The following is a 21,227-nucleotide window of genomic DNA, read 5'->3' on the forward strand; positions in this document are numbered from 1 at the left end:
GTCTAATTAAACAAATTTTAAAAAAAAGAAAAATTGCTACACAATTTTTACAGTAAAAATGTGTTATAACACAAATAATTTTGTATGTCAATTCATTTATTAGTTTGAATTCTTTAATTAGTGGGAATTTAAATTTAGTTTTATAAATCATTAGTATTTCAATATGTTTAAATTTTTTTATTCTTATAACACATATTTGCTAGTTTATAAAAATATTGTACAAAATTGATTTTCTTTTATTAACATAACTGAATATGCGAACATTACATGCATATTTAAAATATGTTGCATAAAAAAAGCAACAACTGTCTCAAAACAATATTTACAAAAGACGTTTCTTTAAAGTCGGATAGATCGCTTCTTTCCAAAATTTCACACTGTCAGGAATAAGTCTTTCTATAAAGTTCGAATCATATTCCACCTTAATGATGCCTGCATCTTTTGATGTTTCAAAATTCACATGCGCCACGCAAAACAAACCTTTTTTTTTGCCATACATAAACATTTGTATCTGGGCTGCATGTTTTGGTTTTATTATGCCATTGGCATTGTAGATTTTCATAGCCTTTTCTGAGAAAGGACATTTTATTTCAAGGACATATCCTTCACTTAGACCATCCACAGATGTACCAAGAACAGGAATTTTTGACGACAATTTCAGTTCACACTTTTTAAACTTTATATTACTTTCCTTTTCCACAACTTTTCTTACTAAACTCTCTAATATTCAGCCTTTCGCCATGGCTTTAGTGTCCCTCATCTTATGGGCACCCAAAATCGATTCCTGCAATGATCGATCAAGGATATTACAATGACTTGCTTCATGTATCTTAGAAGCAGTGATTCTTGCATGACGCAGTTCAAACCATAAAGGATTTTTTGCCTGTTCTGCAGTACTAAGTTCAGCTTCCCTACAGGCTGAGTTATTCATCATTAAGCTACAATAGCTTAGAAATTCATCAGGGTTAGCAATAAAAAAATCCCTTGATAGAAAATGCAGGGATAACTTGTCAACTGTTCTCTCTTCTCAGAAGTATTTGGTGATAGCAGTGTCCTCCCTACCCAGCATTTTACTATGACTCAATATGGCTTGTAAAAAGGACCCATCATTGGTTGTATCATCTCTGTCTAATTTTGGAAGAGGGATATCCCTAGCTTTAGCAAATTTAAGCTTTGTGCCCACTTCACACAGCTTTGCTTTTTTCCAGTAAGATTTGACTGAAGTAGGAGACAGCTCCTCACTCCACTTGTGCACCCAGGTAATTAGTGAAACTGCATGCTTACAACCTCCTATAAAAAAAGATGCTTGTACTTTAGAATTCAAGCAATGAAAGTACAAAACATTTCCTATTTTACATCAATACAAGTCTATGCTTTTTTAAAACCATATATTATAAAAATTAATTGTATTGACAAAAATAGAGGGAGATTTCCGTATCGTGATCTATCACAGAATAATCGCCAAGTCTTGGCAACTTCCGGGCAGCGGCCCACAAGAAACTAAAAAAACATTACAGAAGAGGACCAACTTGAAATGTATAACCCATAGCCACCCCCGGGGAAATATCTACATGCACTGATTAGTACTTAGTTTGCAAAGGTAGTGTAAAACAGCAGAAGGAAATATTTATTTGGGTATAAAATTCATATTCTATCACTTTTAAAGGAAATTTGCAATAAATTTTGAAAGTGCAACAGAATTTTCAAAATCCACAAAAATTAATTGAATAGGAAGTCTGACGTTTAAGAAAACTTCACTTAAAACTTCTTTTGTCTGAAATTCTTTTGATTTAGTTACAAATTACTGAAATTATAATTCTTAAAAAATTAAAACTTTGGGTTTGTTTTCTATTTTTTAATTTTTTTAAACATTTTTTTTTAGTGGTGTCACTTGGTCTGTTCTGCCTTCTTCAGTTGAATAATCATATATTTCATCAAAATCAAGAAGAAAGAAAGTTAAAATCAGTTGACCCAAGAACTTTGTAGAATGTGTCAGATGAGGTGTAGAACGTAATGTCAAAATTGCTGTCAAGCTTAAAATAAATTCATTAATAAGTGAATTTTTTCATTGGGATAAAATGCCAAGTTGGAAACCTTTCTCGATGAGATCTTCAGATTTATTTCTTATGAGTAAGTCAGGTACTGTAGGGAGCTCTCAATCATCAAGTAATGATGAATATTTATTTGAAGAAAGCTCTAAAAGTTCTCTTGAAATAACATCCATTAATGATAATATTCAAAAATTAGCTAAATTAAGCATAGAAAACTATAAAATTATATCTTTGTATTAAAACACCTACTTATCTCTATAATTGATTTATCTAAGAACTATATTAAACAGAACTATGTTGAAACAGTCTTTGTTCCCAACTCTATTCAATTATATAGTGAAGATGTGTTTTCCTTTGTAAATTCCATACATAATTGTTTATTGTATAAACTAAGTTAAGAAGATTTGATAATTATACAAAAATGTTTGTTTTATGATATATCAAGAGCTGAAAGTGAGAAGTTGAGTTGTGCTGAAATATTTAATTATGCAGGAAAAGATAGTGTTAAACAGGTTCTTTAAGTTCTATTTATAGGTAATATATGTTTTCTGTATACTCAGTCTTTTTTATTCATGTAATCAATTTGTGTAACATTTTATGGGATGTCATTTTGTTCCTTGATAATAGTGCTTATTCATTGAGTTCTGATCAGCGAACTCATTTTTCGGGAGTCCAACCTTATAGATCAATTGGGAAAACTGTAATTATTTCTGAAATTAAAGATTTAAATATGACTTTATCTTGTTCAATGAACAAAAAATTTCATATCTGGAATTTTTTCAGTTTTAACCAGGCTGAAGCTGTATAATAAGAGATATTTTGATATTTGTAATAAAAATTTGTATAACATTTTACATAAGTTAAATATTGTTTTTAATAATGAATTATAAAAATCGATAATAAATAATTATCATCCTTCTAATGCTTTAAAAATTGTATTTTATTCAAGTGCTAGGTTTTTTGCAATTGATAGTTCTCAAAAAGAGTTTGTTTTACCATAAGGCATTTAAAAGTACGCTTCAACAAAAATATCAGGATTTTCACAAAAAAAATCTTAGATTTGTGATGAAATTTGCAAAAATAAAGCGCACATTTAAATGCGCGATAAGAGTGTCATATTAAATTAAAAATATCTTTATTTTCAAAACTACGTATAGAAATACGTATTGGCAAAAACATGACATGGATTTATAAAAACAGCTGGATGTACGATAAAATTGTCACAAAAAAAAGCATGTCAAAAGTGATTACTATTTGCCCGATTCGAAAGTCGCGAGTTATTATAATATCGTAGTAAAGTTCGAGATTGAAAAAAAAAACGTGGAAATCCAACAACACCATTCAACTTCCAAAAACACAATTGAAAAGTCACTTGGATTTATGAAATGGACTCAAATAAAGAGTTGAAAAGTGATAAATAAAATTCGAAATCATTGCCTCACAATTTTGTTGTATTAAAAATATTGAGATTTTTAAAACTTTGGAAATTCACTACAATAACTACCGAAAAAAGCTATAAAAACTACATTGTAGATTTTACATGTCAAAAACTTAAATTCGCAACTCAAAATTTTCCAACCTGCCATCTTGTATAGTCCTTGAAAAAGATTTCACAAAGTGGTAGTAAAACAACAATTAAGTTGGGATGAATTTTCTAAAAACAAGACTATTAAGACTTCTATAAACATAATTAGCCAACAAATAGATTTTATTTACATTTTTTTAAAATTATTGATTTGTCAAGGTAGTTTAAAATTTCTTATTGAAACTTTTAACTTCAAGATTTAATATGACAAAATGTTAATGTTGCTACAATAATGAAAAACTTCTCATTGGCCGTGCAAGTTGGCAGCTATGTTATTGTTGGCATATGTATACAATATAATATATATATATATATGTGTGTGTGTATGTATTTATGTATGTATATATAACTGATGGAAAAAAATCCCAACACCAAGAAAAAATTGTAGAGTAATGAAATTTCGGCAATGCGTTTGTCTGAGTAATATATTTAATTGATTCAAGTTTCAGTCATACAGATGTCAGTGTATCATACAGATGTTGTTTGTCATTTTGTGGGATGGAGTTCCATGCCTGTTGGAGACTGAAGTTGTTCATGAAGGTCCTGAACATGCTCGATTGGTAAAAGATCTGGGTTCAAAATTACAAGGCTACGGAGTCAAACATTGGTAGTCTTAAACTCAAAATGGGTAAAAAAAAAAAAAAGTCTTAACTCAAAATTGTAAAATAATAATAAAAACACAACTAAAATTTGTAGATTTTAGGTTAATTTTGGATTCTAGGCAAATTTTAGGTCTTTTTCAAAGGCATATCACATAAGCTTTTGAATTATTTGGAAGTAATGATGAATAAATCGAATTTACTAAACCAAGTATCATACATTAAAAGACTACCACTCGAAAATACTTATCCACTATCCAGAGCAAGTTGGCATCTTTGCATGCATACACGTTGAATGCAGGGCAAATTATCCTATTGCAAATTTTATGTAACACTTTCCACCAAGATTTTTTTCAGCTGTTATAACATACACATGAGACTTTTTTTCCCCACCCTAGATAAAGTAAATAGAGATAAATAGTTTATATTTAAAAATGGTAATAATTTCTTTTACTAATCGCAAAATCCAGCTATAAATGAATTGTTTTTGCAACGAGTTTTTCTTTTCTGTCTTACTTTCAGTCCTGTTTCTGATGCTTCAAAAACGAGAAAGAGAGATTTTAGATCGAATGCTTCTGTTTCTTTTATTCAATTCCAGAATGTCTTGGACTCTTCCTTGTAGAGAAAAAGGAATATATTTGCCCTTCTAATTGTTTACGCAATTTCAGCGCAATTGTTTGCGTAAATTATTGCTCGCCGACCAATTCACGGCTTGAGTGTACTATTGGTTTCTGGTCCCCCCTTGCTTCCCGCAATATAAAATACAAAGCAATTCTATTGATAATTCAAGGGAAAGGATACCATCCAAATAATATTGTTATTGAATTTTTTTTTTTTTTACCCATTGGCAAAATGGTTGTTGTTTTGGGTTTGATGGCGTGCGCACTTTATTTGGACGTCATCGCACTTTTCAACTGTGTTCAAGAGTAATAGTGAAGAGTGCATCATGCATCGTCATTGCATGCGTTGCTATGACAACTGCTGCTGTTTGATAATTTTTTTAGAATTCTTTTTTTCACTTTTAATTTTGTTATGCATTAAGTTGGTGAGCTTATTTTTGACATATGGGACCAGAGAGATCCCATAAATTCTTCTTGAGTTATGAATAAAAGAGAAAAAAATTAGACCGCAACCATTTTGCCAATAGGCAGCCTGTTATCGGCGATGAAATTTTTTTTCATTTCATATTATTTTCTTAAAAACCTATAATTTTTTTATTGATGTTGTTATCAAAAGGGTTTCAGAGGAGTTTGTGCTTGATATTAGCCCATTTAAATTTTTTTTTTCTTTTTTGAAATTTCGAGTTTTGATATATATTCAATGCTATTTTTTTTTTTTTTATTATTTTTTTACACGACGAGTAGACACATCATACGCACCGCTAGAAAGTTAAGTGTAGCGTGTATACTCGTCAAGCACGTTTAACTGGTTAAAGCTGTGTGTTCGAAGGCTCTGTAATAGCGCGAAATAGCGTTTCTTTGCGAAAATATGCTAGTCTTATAACTGTTGTGAGTTTACAAGAGTTATTCATAACTGTTAGCTGCTTTGTCAATCGTTTGTCAGTCTATTTTATCGTTTGTTTTAGCTAATTATGAAAATGGCGCAAGTTGTCAGTAATAATTAAAAAAAACTCTTTAATTTCGTGAAATTAAAATTAGCTTTTTTTCACTCTCTTGTCCGACGTGTATACTCGCACTCTAATAAATGGATTCTCAAATTTTGACGAAACCGTTTTCTGACGTTCCGAGCAAAAATTTCGTCTAAGTAACACCTTCGAGGAAACGAATTTCGTCAAAATTAGAGAAATATTTCTTCCTTATATTTTTTTCCAAAACACACACACAGATAAAAATTTAGTGTCTAACTTATCTAAGAATCATTTTATCGTAGGCAACATATAGGTGGATCAATGCCGCCCAAGCAAAACAACCCAGGGCAGATAGAAACTGCACAAATGCTCGAAACGGGATTCGATCCTCATGGGAAGAGGTCAACTCCTTGACCACCATATAGCCTGATTGGCTTGTTTCGTCACTTTGTTTTCAAAATCTTTTTCCTAGTTACTATCTCCCACAATGCACTGCGATGAGGTTCCGAATTGAGGAAACATTTTCATCACTTATTTGAAAGTTCGGGTTTAGTCAGAAATAGCGTGATTTCGTTACTAAATAATTCTCAAAATTAACGAAATACATCTCAAGCATTACTGAATCGTCAAAAGTGAGGGTTTTATTTCTAAAAGTACACCAGACACATTTAACTTGTTAAATTTTACTACTTTTTAAAAGAATATTTTATAGAAATGCACTATAATTCAACATAACATGCCACCTACCGTTTAGAAGTGAACTTTTTTTTTATCTTTAAAATAGTAGAAAATTTTAGAATTTAGTGATGCTAACTGTTTCGGATGCGATAAATTGTTATAATAAACGAATAAAAGATTTCCGGATTATTTTGATGTTGTTGTTGTTAATTTACGTCGCACTAGAGCTGCACAATGGGCTATAGGCGACGGTCTGGGAAACATCCCTGAGGATGATCCGAAGACACGCCATCGCAATTTTGATCCTCTGCAGAGAGGATGGCACCCCTGTTTCGGTAGCCCAACGACCTGCACGGGAAGTCGAGCACTTTACGGTAGAACAGTTTAACGAGGACCAATACCGCACACCCTCGGTCCCTACGCAGACTGATCCAAGTGGTCATGAGCTAGAACACAGTGGCGTTGCATATGAACTTTTAAATCATTTGTATGTAGTGGTGTGGAAAATGATTTTAAATGGTTAAAGAAAATAATGCATTAAGATATTAATTTATTTACTACCAGAATAAATTTTTACAAAAAGCGTAGATTGTTGACAGCCTGCTTAAGTGGCGTATCCAGGATTGTCACGGGCGACTATAAATTCGAAAAGAGATAACTAATAAGATTCAAAATTTTATTAAAACAGATTAAAATTATGATCTTTCATTAGCATTTTTTTTTCCAGTTTACCACTGAGGGTGAATTAATTATTTTATTTATATTTTTTGTTGTTGTTGCTTTAACTATGATTAAGTTGAATTGCAAGTCCTAGTGTGGTAGTTGCGATTAAATAATTAAAGAGATAATAAATTAACAAAACTGAATTGAGTTTCTACCACTTTTAACAATTATAGTCGCCTGTGCGTTCGTTGTTGTGGAACTGGGTGTCTGAGGCCATTACGGCCCTTTCATAGTCGCCTGTGGTATCCCATGAGCCTTTGAAATATTTAGAAGTATTGGTGAGTAAAAAATGTGTAAATTGAATTTACTGAGCCAAGAATTACGCATTACAAGACGACGTGAAAATATCTATTCACCGTCCAGAGCAAGTTGGCATTTGTGAGGTGCTTGTACTTCCGGGTTTGTATTTATGCATTAACCCTTTCGAAAACCGTGGTAAGTATACTTATCACCAATTTTTTAAGTACATGTTAACTTTTCTACCACTTTTAATTTAGGTTTCCATCTGTTAATAACTTCAGCTTTCTTAAAGTGCGTTTGATTAAATTGGCATTTTATAAATAAAGAAAAATAAAAGTCAAGTTCTTAATTGGTCGTGGTAAATATACTTACCGCAAAAAAAGAAAAAAAATGGCATTAAAATTGAAATAACTTTTTTAATAAGCTAAATGAGTTTTTCTTTTCTTTTATCAATTACGATTCTTACACGAATTTCAATTCCGAAAATTCTTTAATTTACCTTTACTAGAAATTAATGGCCCACTAAAGGGTTAACAGGGTCAAGTTCTTAATAGGTCGTGGTTAATATACTTACCTCAAAAAAAAAAAAAATGGCATTAAAATTTAAATTAATTTTTTATAAGCTAAATGAGTTTTTCTTTTCTTTTATCAATTACGATTCTTATATGAATTTCAATTCCGAAAATTCTTTAATTTACCTTTACTAGAAATTAATGGCCTACTAAAGGGTTAACAGGGTTCATACGCACCTGGAAAAAATTAAAAAGTGGTAGTAATATTGTAAGTTTTTTCTCCATGTTTGTAGCTACCAGAATGTTTTATTTTCTCGATGTAAATATATATAGATCCGAAGGTGATGGCTATGTAATTTTAATTCGATAGTGAAAGCAAATATTAAGAAATTTTCAGCTTCTTTATAACAAATCGATACGAATTATAATTTTTTTTTCGTTGAGTACGAACCGTGATTAACATAACATATTCAACAAAAATAAAATACTACAACATTTGTTGGTAAAAATATTGAGCATAAACTACAAAGTAACTTAGTAAGATCTGATGAGTATCCAAAATGTACTCTAATAAAATAATCTTAACATTAAAAAATATCTAAATCTGTAAATTTATTTAAATAAAAAAAAAATTCTAATAAAAAATAAGCTAAATTAATTTTATTAAAAGTAATAAATAAATAAATTAAGGCGAATCAAGTAAATTCTTGGATCCTATCCAATCATAACATGGACACTTCCATGAACTTTTGCTTAAATGAGGAGATAACAGCAGAGTCAATCCATTGATACGCTCATTATTAAACTATTTAATGAATAAAAACATTAATGATATCTCGTCATTGTCGTTAGAAAGTAAACATCCCAAAAGAAATAAGAAAAAATGAAACCGGTTTGTGGAAATTTTCACTTCAGTCGCCTCTTAGCTGCGTTTCAGGTAAGTGTTAATATTTTTTATGCTCACTGGGTAATTCGGTTCTTAACGATTCCGCGTGACGCACTGTATGAAAAAAGTAATTTTTTTTAGTTAATTTTATTTATTTCTGAGTTGAATTAGTTTTTAAATGAAAGAATTACAAAGAATAGCATAAATATTTCTATGTAATTCTCCTTTAAATACAAGAATAAAATCTTCCGGAAAAGCGAATTGTCAGCTATGTCTTACAGAGTTCAACTCACCACAATTTACGCAATTTCTAGGAACCTTGAAATATTCTCTTTTTAAGGGTTTAATTTATTGAAATTGATTACATTACTATTTTTTTTATTTTATTTATAAGAGCGAATTTAAGGTATTTATGTTTTTTATCTTATCATCATTATTGGCTTTTTTTTTTTTAAAAAAAAAATACATTTTTAAATAGCGGGTTATAAGTTTAATTTTTGTCAGTGATAGTTCAGGCGAAAGGCCTTAAGAAGCGAGAAATTTTGAGTTTAAGAGCCTTCCTTAAATGGATCTTATTTTATAAACTATTATTTTGATTTTTACAAATAAAAGCAGCTTTCAGGAGAATACTTTCGTTCTAGATATTGCATATAAATTTATATGACTTAATTAGAGTAGCGTGGTTTTTAAAACTGATATTTAAATCAAGCTTTCAATACCAAAACTTTAAAAAAAAAATATGAATATTAATTAGTTTCAAGTTCATTCTCTCTTTTGCCCCTTGAAAAGCAAGAGTCGCACAAAACAGGGGCGTAACTAACGTGGAGAATAAACAAATCGGTAACTGGTTCAATAACACTACATATTTTGAAATAAAGTTTTAATGGTTTATTGGAATTACATACATTTGCAGGCTTGTGTGCTCAATTTAGGCTTATAAACGTTTGTCAAATAGAAGGACAAATAGCGCAATAAGGACAGCACGAAGATACATCCAGCAGCTGGGTTCGAACCCGCTACTCCACGCCTTGCACAGTGTTTGACGGGCGATACCGCTCTGCCAAGGAGGCCCCAAAAGTTTGATCATTTTAATAATTGAATGTATTTCCTCAGTGGCCCCCATACCCCCAAGCTCTTGGGGGCATTCCATGCTAGCTTGTTCGGAATAGTGCCACTTTGCTTGCATTCTACTCATAATATGACAAATGCAGACCTTGATCCTGATTGTGAATGCTGAAAATATGTTTAAAGCAAAAATAAATAAATTAAAAAAGACGGCACAAAAAATAATTGAAAATGGGCTGACTAAAACTACTACAATAAATGATAAGTTAAGATTTCCTTGTGTATTTTGCTTTGCACCTGTAGTCAAGTTAAGTATGGCTGAAAATGGTCAGTTGCTTCTTTTATTTATGTACTTAAAAAAAAAAAAAAAATTCTCTCGTCTAAATTCCCCCCCCCCCAAACTATCGTTTTATTTAGTGTAAAAATCCCCCCCCCCAAGCTTTAAGTGGGCGCATCGTGCACCCACCTTCCCCCCTGATGGGACCCCCTGTATTTCCTTCAATTTAAAACACATTTTGGTAAATAGGAATCAGTAAAAGTCTTCAATATTTCTTTAAAATTTTCCTGGTTGTGGTCACCCTATACATAGGGTTAGTTGTTGTTCATTTACGTCGCACTAGAGCTGTACAATGGGCTATTGGCGACGATCTGGGAAACATCCCTGAGGATGATCCGAAGACATGCCATCACAATTTTGATCCTTTGCAGAGGGGATGGCACCCCCGCTTTGGTAGCGCGACGACCTGCAAGCGATTTGAGCACTTTACGGTAGAACAGTTTGACGAGGACCAATACCGCACACCCTCGGTCCCTGCGCAGGCTGATCCTAGTGGTCACCCACCCGCACACTGACCGTAGCCAGTGATGCTTGACTTCGGTGATCTGTTGGGAACCGTGTCTTAACGATCAGTTCACTGCGGGACATATAGGGTTAGGACAAAAATATGGATACACTTCTATGAAATCACTCTTCTTGAAACACTCTATGTAAGCAACTTTTCTTTTAGCAGAAAATGTTTTGGAAGACTCTACATGGCAAGTGGCACAATTTAAAAGATCATGCTTGAACTTTTTTAGAAATTGTGTCATATTTACCCACGTAAAATTCGGATAAACCAAAATGAACTTTGGAAGTTGATAACTTCTTTCTAACTTTAATACCAGTAATTTTGAAATCATATTCTATAGGATTACAATATTTATATAATAATGCTAATTTTAATTATAATGGTATTGAAAAAAGAAAAAAACTTTTTAACTTTCCGATTTTGATCGATGTAAATTTTGCGCGGATGAAAAGGACACCATTTTTAAAAGCTTCAAGCATGATATTTCAAATTGCGCCAACAGTTTTGCCAAGTAAAATCTTTCAAAATATTTGCTGCTGAAAGAAAGATTGTTTACATAGAGTTAGTATAGAAGTGTTTTTTCATTCTTGTCCAATCTCTGTATGTATGTTAGAGTCCCTTTGCCGTTAGGCTAACCGTGGGAGGTTCTCGTGGTCTTCCTCTCCATGTAACGCAAATGAGGGTTAGTTCCCTCAAAAAGTCCTCCTCGAAGGCAAATTTCTCCTAATATTTGATCCAGGAGTTCCCTTGTCTTCTGGATTGGGTTTAAAATTACAAGGCTACATAGTTGATCATTAGTAGTCGTAATAAACCCAAAAATTGGGCCGGCTGTTCAACAAAGGTTATAAAATCCCTGTAAGTATGTACACTATTGTTAGATAAATAAATAGAGAAAACTAAAATTACTATTTGTGTAAGAAAGCGGTCAGTAAGCATGTTGTAATCATTAATGAATCGTCGTATCGTACACGAATAATTTACTCCTCCAAAAAAAGTACTGGAAATAAGATAGTTTTACTACCAGTTATTTTCCTTTGTTTACAAGGTAACTCTTTCTTTACGATTTCACAAGTTATTTTTCTTTCTTTACAACTTTGAAAAAAAATTGTTCATTCTGACTCAATAACAGAGTTGCCACATTCCAGAAAAATTTGAAAACTAGTAGAGAAAGACTGAGGAGAAAGAAATTTAAATTTATGAGAGCAGTTTGTTTTGTGTTATGTTAAATAAAGATTAACATTTGTACAATAAGTAAAGAAAAGTATTAAGTTTATCCCAATCATTATAAAATTCGTTAAAAATATTTTTTTAAGCTCCTACTGTGCACTATTTTATTTTATTTTATTTCATTTTCTGTCTGACTGTACAAGTTTATAAAGAACGCATAGGTTTATATGCATACATATACGCACACTAGGTCTGCAGCTTTGAAAATAACACAGGCAAAAAACATATGACCTTAAAGTATTGCATCATAAACTGAAATGTAGAAGAGAGAAGTTAACTGACATAGCCAAGTTAACTGTTAACTGATCATAAAGCTAATGCGTGAAATGTCCTCACGAAAGCCTGTTTTTTGCTCTGAATATAAACAAAAACCGATTTTGAAACATGCAAAGAGGTTTTTACCCCTTTCAAACATGTTGTAGTTCATTTACGTCGAACTAGAGCTGCACACTGGGCTAAAGGCGACGATCGGGGAAACATCCCTGAGGATGATCCGAAGACATGCCATCACAATCTGCAGAGGGGATGGCACCCCCGCTTCGGTAGCCCAACGACCTGCACACGAAGTCGAGCATTGTACGTACGGTAGAACATTTTAACTAGGACCAATGCCGTACACTCTCGCTCCCTACGCAGACTGATCCCAGTGGACACCCACCCGTACACTGACCACAGCCAGTGATGTGATGATTGACTTCGGTGATCTGCTGGGAACAGTGTCTTAACAATCAGTTCACTGCGGGACTACCTCTCTCAAATATACACAAAGCTGTGCTTGTTAATTAGGACCGGTTGAATCTGGCACTTTTTTATAGTACTTTTTACATCTAAGTGTTGTACAGGCGCAACGTTAGTGAAGAATGTGTTAAAAAGAATGACACAATATTCGAAACCTTTTTTTTCAAAAATAAATTTACCCATTAAAAATTCTCAAAAAAAAAATATATACACACAAATAAATAAATAAATGAAATAATAATAATAATGGCAAAAAGTAGCAAACAAACAAAAATTTTATTTCTTCTGTATCATTAGTTAATTATCTAAGGTAATATTATATTTAAAAGTAGTATTAAAACAATGTTTTAATGATGTTATTGATAAAAATATAACAATTGTCTTTTTATGCTATAGGAAATACTTCCTTTGCGAGAACGGATCTCTGAGAAAATATCAAAGTTCCGGTATTTCGTAAAATAGGATTTTACAAGTGGATTTTACAAAATGACTTAATTGCATCAAAGTTTTAGTTTTACTCGAGGTGTTTGCAGTCGAAAGTAAGTTCAAGTTTTACTAAAATAGCCATTAATTATGTAACAAATGTAAAAATAATCTATGTCAAAATGTTTACAATTCAACAAAAATTAATGTAGTGAATAGTTCCGTATTTATCACGAACATTGGTTCAATGAAACGTAGTGTATTTTTAGTTTTTATGAATTTTGGGTTGTTCTTATAGATGTTTTTAACCGCATGTGTGAGATATTTCAGAAACAACCAGTTACAAAATTTTATAATGTTTAGATTTATAAGAGATCTCAATTGAAGATTAATGGAGGAAAGCAGTCTGTTTCCGTGAAAGTCGATTCTGAGAAAAACGAATTCAAAGGTTTCAGAACTTTCAGGAGCAAATATTCGATTTGCCCAGTCAAGTTAGATTTTTGGTTCGAATTTATTCTCAGATAGCTAAAAATTATTTTATTTGACTTTAATCTTCCCAGATAAGAATAATATGAGTGAGCTAAACTTTTGAAAGACGGTAAAAAGTAAAAATAAAAAATAATACAAAATTTTTGGCACTTATTCAGTTTTTGCCTCATAACTTCTGAAGGGTACATATTACGCAAAATTTTACACAAAGCAAAATTAATGATCAGTAAATTTATAATAAAATCGAATTTTAAAAATATAGCCTTTAAAAATTCGATTTATCTGGAACTATTTGACTGATTTCACTCAAATTATGTATTTTGCCATTTAAAATAGCATTCTTTAAAATAATGTTAAATTTTTTAATCCTAATAATTAAAAAAATTTTACTTTTATTATTAAATAAAGTAATAAAAAATAACATTAAAAGTTACATTTCGTATGAAATTATCTTTGGATAAACGAATTTTTTAATTATATGCAAAATTTTTTCAATTCTCTAAGTTCAAGAGGTATAGTGAAATACGCAAAAGAGCAAAATTAACATTAAGGAGTCCAAACTTCGGATCACTTTCTTGACCAAGCTATTAAGTCCTTATTTTCCAGATTGTGACTAACCCTTATATTTCAAAGGTCAAAAATCCGAATCCGACAAAAAAGATGTATGTTTATTCATTAAAATTGCATAACTTAAAACATGTCTGCAATTATTAATCTCTCTCCACAAAAGAAATAAATAATGCCCACTATAAAAAATAAAAATAAAAACAAAGTCTATGGAACAAACTTAGGCAACAGTTGAAACTCGAATAAAAGAATAAAGCTGAACTAAGTGTGTAGGTATACAAAAGTGGGCAATAATTCCCTCAAAGTAGTGAGACAGAGTGTGTAAGATGTTATAAAGGGTAGGGCAGTTTTTAGAATGGAGGCCATCGAAAATTAAGGCTACACTTTTTTTTTTTTTTTTTTTTAAAGAGTATCTATGTGTAGGAATAAATAAATATTAAAACTATATGAGCACTGAAAACAGATTTATATATTTTTTAAATTTTCTTATTCGTAATTTATATTTTTTATTTGAAAGGGCATAAACGGTTCACGGGCATTTAAAAGCAAGAAGCAGAAATTTTTTTTTAGGCAAAGCTAAAAATTTATTATTTCTGATTATGACCAAACCATTAAATCAAATAACCAAATTTAATATCTTTAAGTATATTATTCCTTACCTTAACCGTCGTTGATCAGCTGACCCAATTTTTTGGGCTTACGATTAGTGATGTTCAGCTCCGTAGCCTTGTAATTTTGAACTCAATCCAGAAGACAAAGGAACTCCTGGATCAAGAATTCTGAGAAATTTGCCTTCGTGGATGCTTTTTGCTGGAACTAACCCGCAATTTCGTTAGATGGAGAATAAAACCACGAAAATCTCCCACGGTTAGCCTGATGGTAATGCTACTTTAACCCACGATCTGTCTATCATTGAGGATATTTTACGTCAGCACTGTGGGAGGTGCGGAATTCGTATCGACCAGTCATCGCTGGGATTCGAACCCGGTTCACCTCGTTGGAAGGCGAACGCTCAATCCCTTGAGCCATCACGGCTCAAGCATATCATTCGATGCGAATTGATTGATTTTCAATTTTATTAAAAGTTTGCGTATAATGCACCCTTTAGATGTTATGAGACAAAAACTAAAAAAGTGACGAAAATTTTGCAACTTTTTTCTCTCTCAAAAGTTTTGCTCGCTTCAGAAATCATCCCAGACTTATATTATCCTTATTTGGTATGCCCAAAGTGAAATGAAATAATTTTCAGATTTCTGGGAATTAAGTTCGAAGCAAGACGTTTTTTTGATCTAATTGACTGGGATAGTTGAACAAGGAGCGTTTTTTCCTCAAAATTCCTTCCCAATCAATACTTCATCACCGCACTTTTCTTTGTTCTACTTGTCAACACATGGACAGGAAATGTTTCTTCCAGGTACATTCCATCTTCACTGTGTAATGATTATAGGGGAGAACCGATTTTCTCACTTTCACAGCAGTTTAGTCCAAATTCTTTACTATATAGTAGCTGTAGTTTCTTTGAAGAATTCAAGTATAATTTTTGGCCGTGTGAGAGACATCTGAATTTTGTTATGAAGAGATATTTATCCCAGAAAAATAAACAAATTCATTTGAGAAAAATTTATTTATTATTTAGAGAATATGGCCATACTTAGAAATAAGTCTCTCAAAGGGATCATTCTCTCAACATCAAGAATTTCTGTAAAGATAAAAATTCAATCCGAAGCCCTCCAGTCCGATCACCAATAAATCGATAGTATAAATAAATGAATTGTCCCCAACGGACAGTTAGGAGCCTGGGAAGAGATCCGTGGGTGGCGATTTATGGAAAGACAACATAGCTCAATATAAAGCCAACCCCCTTAATCAATATTAAATTTGAAAATAATTTTGCGAAAACTAATCGCCAAAAAGACTGTGAATATTAGAATAACCATGTAACTGAAACATTTTTGTAGTAAGAAATAAAGAATTTGTTTTCGATTTAATCGCGACAGTGAATTAATGAGTTTTACATTAATCGAAATAAAAATTTAGCCGTTACATTGATTGCTAAGAAAATGAAATATTTTTATTAGCTTTTTATAAAATGTAATAAAAATTAAATAGTTGGTTTAGTTTTATTAAAATCCGATTAAGAATAATTAAAAACATAAATTTAAGAAACTTTAAAAGCTAGGAAGCAGATTATGCCGATTCATCCTCACGTTATTGATTTATCAAAATTTAGTAATCTTCAAAATGCATAAGATGATTTTTGATGAAAATGGACATAAACCACTTTTCCCCTTGATCTTCAATTTCATTTCCCTTCAAAAATGAAGTGGGAACTTATCATTAAGATACCAAATATTGTCAAAAATCATTTTAAATGTTTTTTCTTTCAACGTATCTCATATTATCTTCTATTCTGCCGAGATAGAAGAATGAAACTTATTTCTCAAATTAGCGACGCCGTATTTTCAAAAGTAGAGCCATTAAAGAAAAGACTCCTTACATGCTTGAAATTGACACATAAAGCAACTTCCGCCTCTATGTATTCCATTGAAAATGTGAAACTAATCAAGATAAAGAATCGCTTTTATCAACTAATTCAATAGTCCGAATTTTCTGCTTTTTAATATCATTTTTGAGAGTTTCACAGGTTTCTTTCACTTTCATTGTTATATCTTTTTATTCTTCTCTCCTTAAAAAAAAAAAAAAAAAAAAAAACTAAAAAAAAAAAAAAAAAAAAAAAAACTAAATAAGTAAATTAGAAAAAAAACAATGTTTAAGTCAAGTATACTGAAATAATTACACTAAAAATTCCTTACTCAACTTCACTATTTTTTAACCCTTTGACGGTCAGGGAAATGAGCAGTTTTCTTTTCATTAATTCGCGCAGTATTACGTGCAAACAGTAGTCGAAAGTGGCATCTGTTTTCCACCTCCGTTCTTCCGAAAATGTCACCTATCTCTGGCGATGCTAACTGCTCCGTCTTCTGGAATTGTTATATAATAAAGTCGTAGCAAATTATGCAGTAAATTTCGTTGGAGAAGGACAGTTACGCCTACTTTTAAATAGAGTAACCAGTAGATTGTTGCTCTAACGTTGCATTTTAGATAGTTTTTGATATTTAGTGGTGAAAAAATTACTTAAAAGGAAAAATACTAAACTGAAAGAAACTTGACTTTCGCTATCACTAGGAAATACTATTTTACAAAGCGGAGCAAGTTGGCATCTCTGGATGCGATAGATAGCTCGCCTCACGCGTTTTAAAAATTTCTTAAAGTACTCGTATTACATAAATAACAGTTTTTACGTACTTTTCGCTTTTAAGATACTCAATGCAGAATAATGGCGAACGGGCTCAGCTCGTCAGCGCGCATTGGGGAAAAATTTCGCTACGCGAGTAGTGCTCGTTACTAACCATTACGTTACGGTCAAAATCTTGCTCCCGAGCGGAACTCGCTTGCGCGCATTATGAGGCACGATTCGATTGCGAGCTGAACTCGTTCATAACTGTCAAAGGGTTAAAAAAGGACATAGAGTTTATTATTTTTAAAAACACAGAGATAACAATATTTTAAAAGCACATAAGAGTGCTGGGATAGTTCAGTGAATTGGGCCCTCGCTTTTCTATAATATCATTCCTGTTCAAAATGTTAATGGCTGGTCAATTCATATTCTGCTATCTCAAAAACTTAAATTGTCGTCAGTAATTAAAGGATTAATCAAATAAGGAGCAAAAATATATTAATCGTGTAGGCAAATTTTATTTTCCCTATCTCCCATGATAACATAAAATTACAAGTTCCATATTTATTAAATTAATAATTAATATTTTTTACTTTATTATATTTATTTAAATTAAACGAATTTCATGAAACATATAAAGAATGGAATGGATCAAAATAATGGAAACAGTTCTATATTAACTACATTTAAGCAACTTTTCTTTTCGAAACAAATGGTTTGAAAGATTTTTTCTAACGAAATTGTTGGCACAGTTTGAGAGAGCATGCTTCAAGCTTTTAGAAATGATGTTATTTTTACCCATACGAAATTTGCATCGACCAAACTGAGAATAGGAACTTAAAAGCTTCTTTTCAATTAGCGATCGAAATGGGCTATAGGTGGCGTAGAGCAGAACTCTTTTACCTATGGCAACACTTCACACGCTTCCACCATTAGCACGTGGAGAGTCAGAAGAAAAGGAAATACGCCAGTTTCTCTCTTAGTTTTCAAATAGATTAAAAACTTTCAAATTAAGTTTAACACACCAAAAACGAAGTTACAACCACTAGATATATTACAAGGACTGCAAGTTTAACTGTCTGACGTAAATCCTAATTTAAGATTATAAATGGTAAAACAATGAAAAATTTTCCCTCCTCTGATTAAATATTTTAAAAATAGTTTTTTACAGGTTATAACGTTCACTATTACCTTAATAAACTTAATTGTTAAGTCCGGGTTCCGCTGAAAGAACAATTTTAATTATTTAGCGTTTTATAGTTGAAAAAAAATTGAGAATCGCTGGGTTAGAGCAATGTATACGATTTTAAAATACTTAAAAATCAACATTAAGTAGCGAATTTCTTAAACTCATTTCAGTGAATAATATGAAACATCAAAAAATATTTAATAATATTACACAAAACACTAGGAAGGGCACTCTCAGAACTGAGCAAAAATCTGATATTATTTAACTCTTACCTTTACCCCAAAAATGCAGTTACTAGAATTTGCAACTGGACGACTTCTGTCATAAAAAAGCCATTCACTAATATTTATTTTTCATTTAATGAATAAAATAATCTATTATGTAAATTAAACATTAAATTAATTAGTTTTTAAAAATCTTTAACTTTTTGAAAAATATTTTCTTATAAACTGAAATTGACTCATATTTTTTCCAGGTTTTGAAAATGTCATCTGTTAGTATAAAGAGAAAGGAAAGTATATTTATATGTTTAATATTTGTGCTAAATGTGATTTCCACTGTGAGTGAAGAATCTAGAAATTGTTTAAATGAACCCAATATCTTTTCAAAAACTCTACTTTCTCTATCATCTCGATTAATAAATGAAATCGACGAAAATGATAATTTTATTATATCACCTCTAAGTATTTCAGCTGCATTGGGCATGATTTATATTGGAGCAGATGGATTGACCAAGACTCAAATAAGCAATGCATTACACTTCAATCTTTTAAATCCATCAGACATTTTAGAAGGTTTTCGAACTTTATTTAGTTCTTTGGAAAAAGAAAATGACATAATTTCACTCTCTCTAGCAAACAGCTTATTTATTCAACGAGGCTACCATATATCTCAGATTTACAAACGCAAAGTGCTAGAGTATTTTGAAGCGGAAATAATCTACGTGGATTTCGCCAATGAAGAACAAATATCCATGAATACTATTAATCAATGGATATCTAACAAAACAAACTCTCATATGAAAAAGCTTTTAAATGAACCTTTAGATCCAATGACACTTATGGTTCTTACAAATGTTATATACTTCAAAGGATTATGGGAACATCCCTTTTATGAATTGTGGAATAGTTTCTTTCATAAATCAAATGGAACATCAAAAATAGTACCATTTATGAAACAAGAAGAATATTTTGGATATTTTTACGATAATGAACTTAATTATTCCTTCTTAGAAATGGATTACATGGGTGGAAACATTAGCATGTTATTGATTTTACCAAAAAACATGCGAGAAATACCGAATTTTCAACTAACTTCTATTTGTAGAATTCGAAGCAAACTAGAAATGCGGCGTGTTATGGTTGGATTACCTCGATTTCAACTAGAATATCGAAGAGAACTTTCGGAAGATATGAGAAAATTTGGAATGGTTAAGCTATTTTCTGATCGTGCTGATCTTACAAAAATCAGAGAGCAAAATGACCTGCATGTATCACTCATGCTACACAAAGTTATGATTGAAGTTGATAATGAAGGAAGTAGAGCATCTGCAATAAGTGGTATTGGTATCGATTCCAGGAAAAGGCCAACACATGAAGAAACTTTCTGGGCAAACCACCCATTTTTGTTTTATATCATTGATAAAAGAACAGAAACAGTTTTGTTTGCTGGGCGAGTCACAGACCCATAAAAATTATTTAAATTTTATCAAAAATATTCAACTAAAACTACTTAGTGAACAAAGTTCTATGAAACTGTCATAAATGCATTTCTAAGACTATAAATTAATCCCACGTATTTCGTTTCACACTATTTAAAAAAGAACAGAAAAAACTTTGTTTGCAGGTTAAGTATTTGTAAGAAATTTTAACTTCGACCAAAAATATAAATATACGTGTACAGTTGGTTACATCAACTGCCATAAATGCATCTTGAAAACTGGACACATATGGGACAGAGTCGATAAAAGCAACTGTAATCCGTAAATTTGAAACAGACTGGATCAAGTAATCAATATAAAGTGGTCAAAAAAAATTTTCATATCTGAAATGAAGAACATGTTATGTTAAATAACAATTAATGAATTTGAAAATATTCTTAGCTATAGAAACATTTAGACACTTCCAACAAGATATCTTTTCTCTTGAAAATGAACATAAAGACTTGAACATGGCAAAAATAGTTTATTATGTTTTATATTTGCATGCCAGCAAGATTGGACAGTGTTTTCAAAATGTCACTAAGTATGTACTTAGTGACAATGTTTTCAATTGTGTGATTAGTTAGAATGATCTAACAGCAAATGCAAATTTACCTCTTATGTGTAGTTTTGCGTCCCAATTATGTGTCCATTACCTGTTTTTAGTCATCTGAAATAAATATATTTTAAAGATTGCTTGTTTTCATTGGAACTAATATTTCAAAGTTCAGGAAGTCCAAGTTAGTAGGTAGGAGAAGGGGTTTAAAGTGATCCTCTTTTAAACTACAGATTTTTATTAGACAATTTAAAAAAACAATTGACTTGAAAAATTTCACATAAGTACTTTGAGTATATAAATCACTAATATTCTTTGATGTTCAA

General features: G+C 31.4%; 2 protein-coding genes across 6 annotated transcripts in view; both read left to right on the plus strand.

Moving 5' to 3' along the window:
* LOC107448596 (gem-associated protein 2) overlaps positions 1–2,785 on the plus strand; it is a 32,451-nt gene extending 29,666 nt beyond the window's left edge. For all 4 annotated transcript variants that reach the window (XR_015430780.1, XM_087155825.1, XM_087155823.1 and 1 more), the window contains one exon: positions 1,883–2,785. The gene's annotated coding sequence lies outside the window, so the exon portion shown is untranslated. The remainder of the gene's footprint in view (positions 1–1,882) is intronic.
* Positions 2,786–7,530: 4,745 nt separating this feature from the next.
* Positions 7,531–21,039, plus strand: LOC147801087 (intracellular coagulation inhibitor 3-like). 2 transcript variants are annotated; one of them, XM_016063856.4, is made up of 3 exons: positions 7,531–7,659; positions 13,137–13,279; positions 19,122–21,039. In XM_016063856.4, the coding sequence occupies exon 3, from the start codon at positions 19,131–19,133 to the stop codon at positions 20,334–20,336; it is 1,206 nt and encodes a 401-aa protein (XP_015919342.1). In that variant the 5' UTR covers positions 7,531–7,659; positions 13,137–13,279; positions 19,122–19,130; the 3' UTR covers positions 20,337–21,039. The 2 variants fall into 2 exon arrangements, with proteins under 2 accessions (XP_015919342.1, XP_015919341.1); XM_016063855.5 differs by lacking the exon at positions 7,531–7,659 and adding an exon at positions 8,800–8,913.
* The last annotated feature ends 188 nt before the right edge of the window (positions 21,040–21,227 follow it).

The sequence above is a fragment of the Parasteatoda tepidariorum genome, chromosome 12 (assembly GCF_982258835.1).
Source record: "Parasteatoda tepidariorum strain Cologne lab strain chromosome 12, Ptep-v5.0, whole genome shotgun sequence".
In the NCBI taxonomy this organism is placed as follows: Eukaryota; Metazoa; Arthropoda; class Arachnida; order Araneae; family Theridiidae; genus Parasteatoda; species Parasteatoda tepidariorum.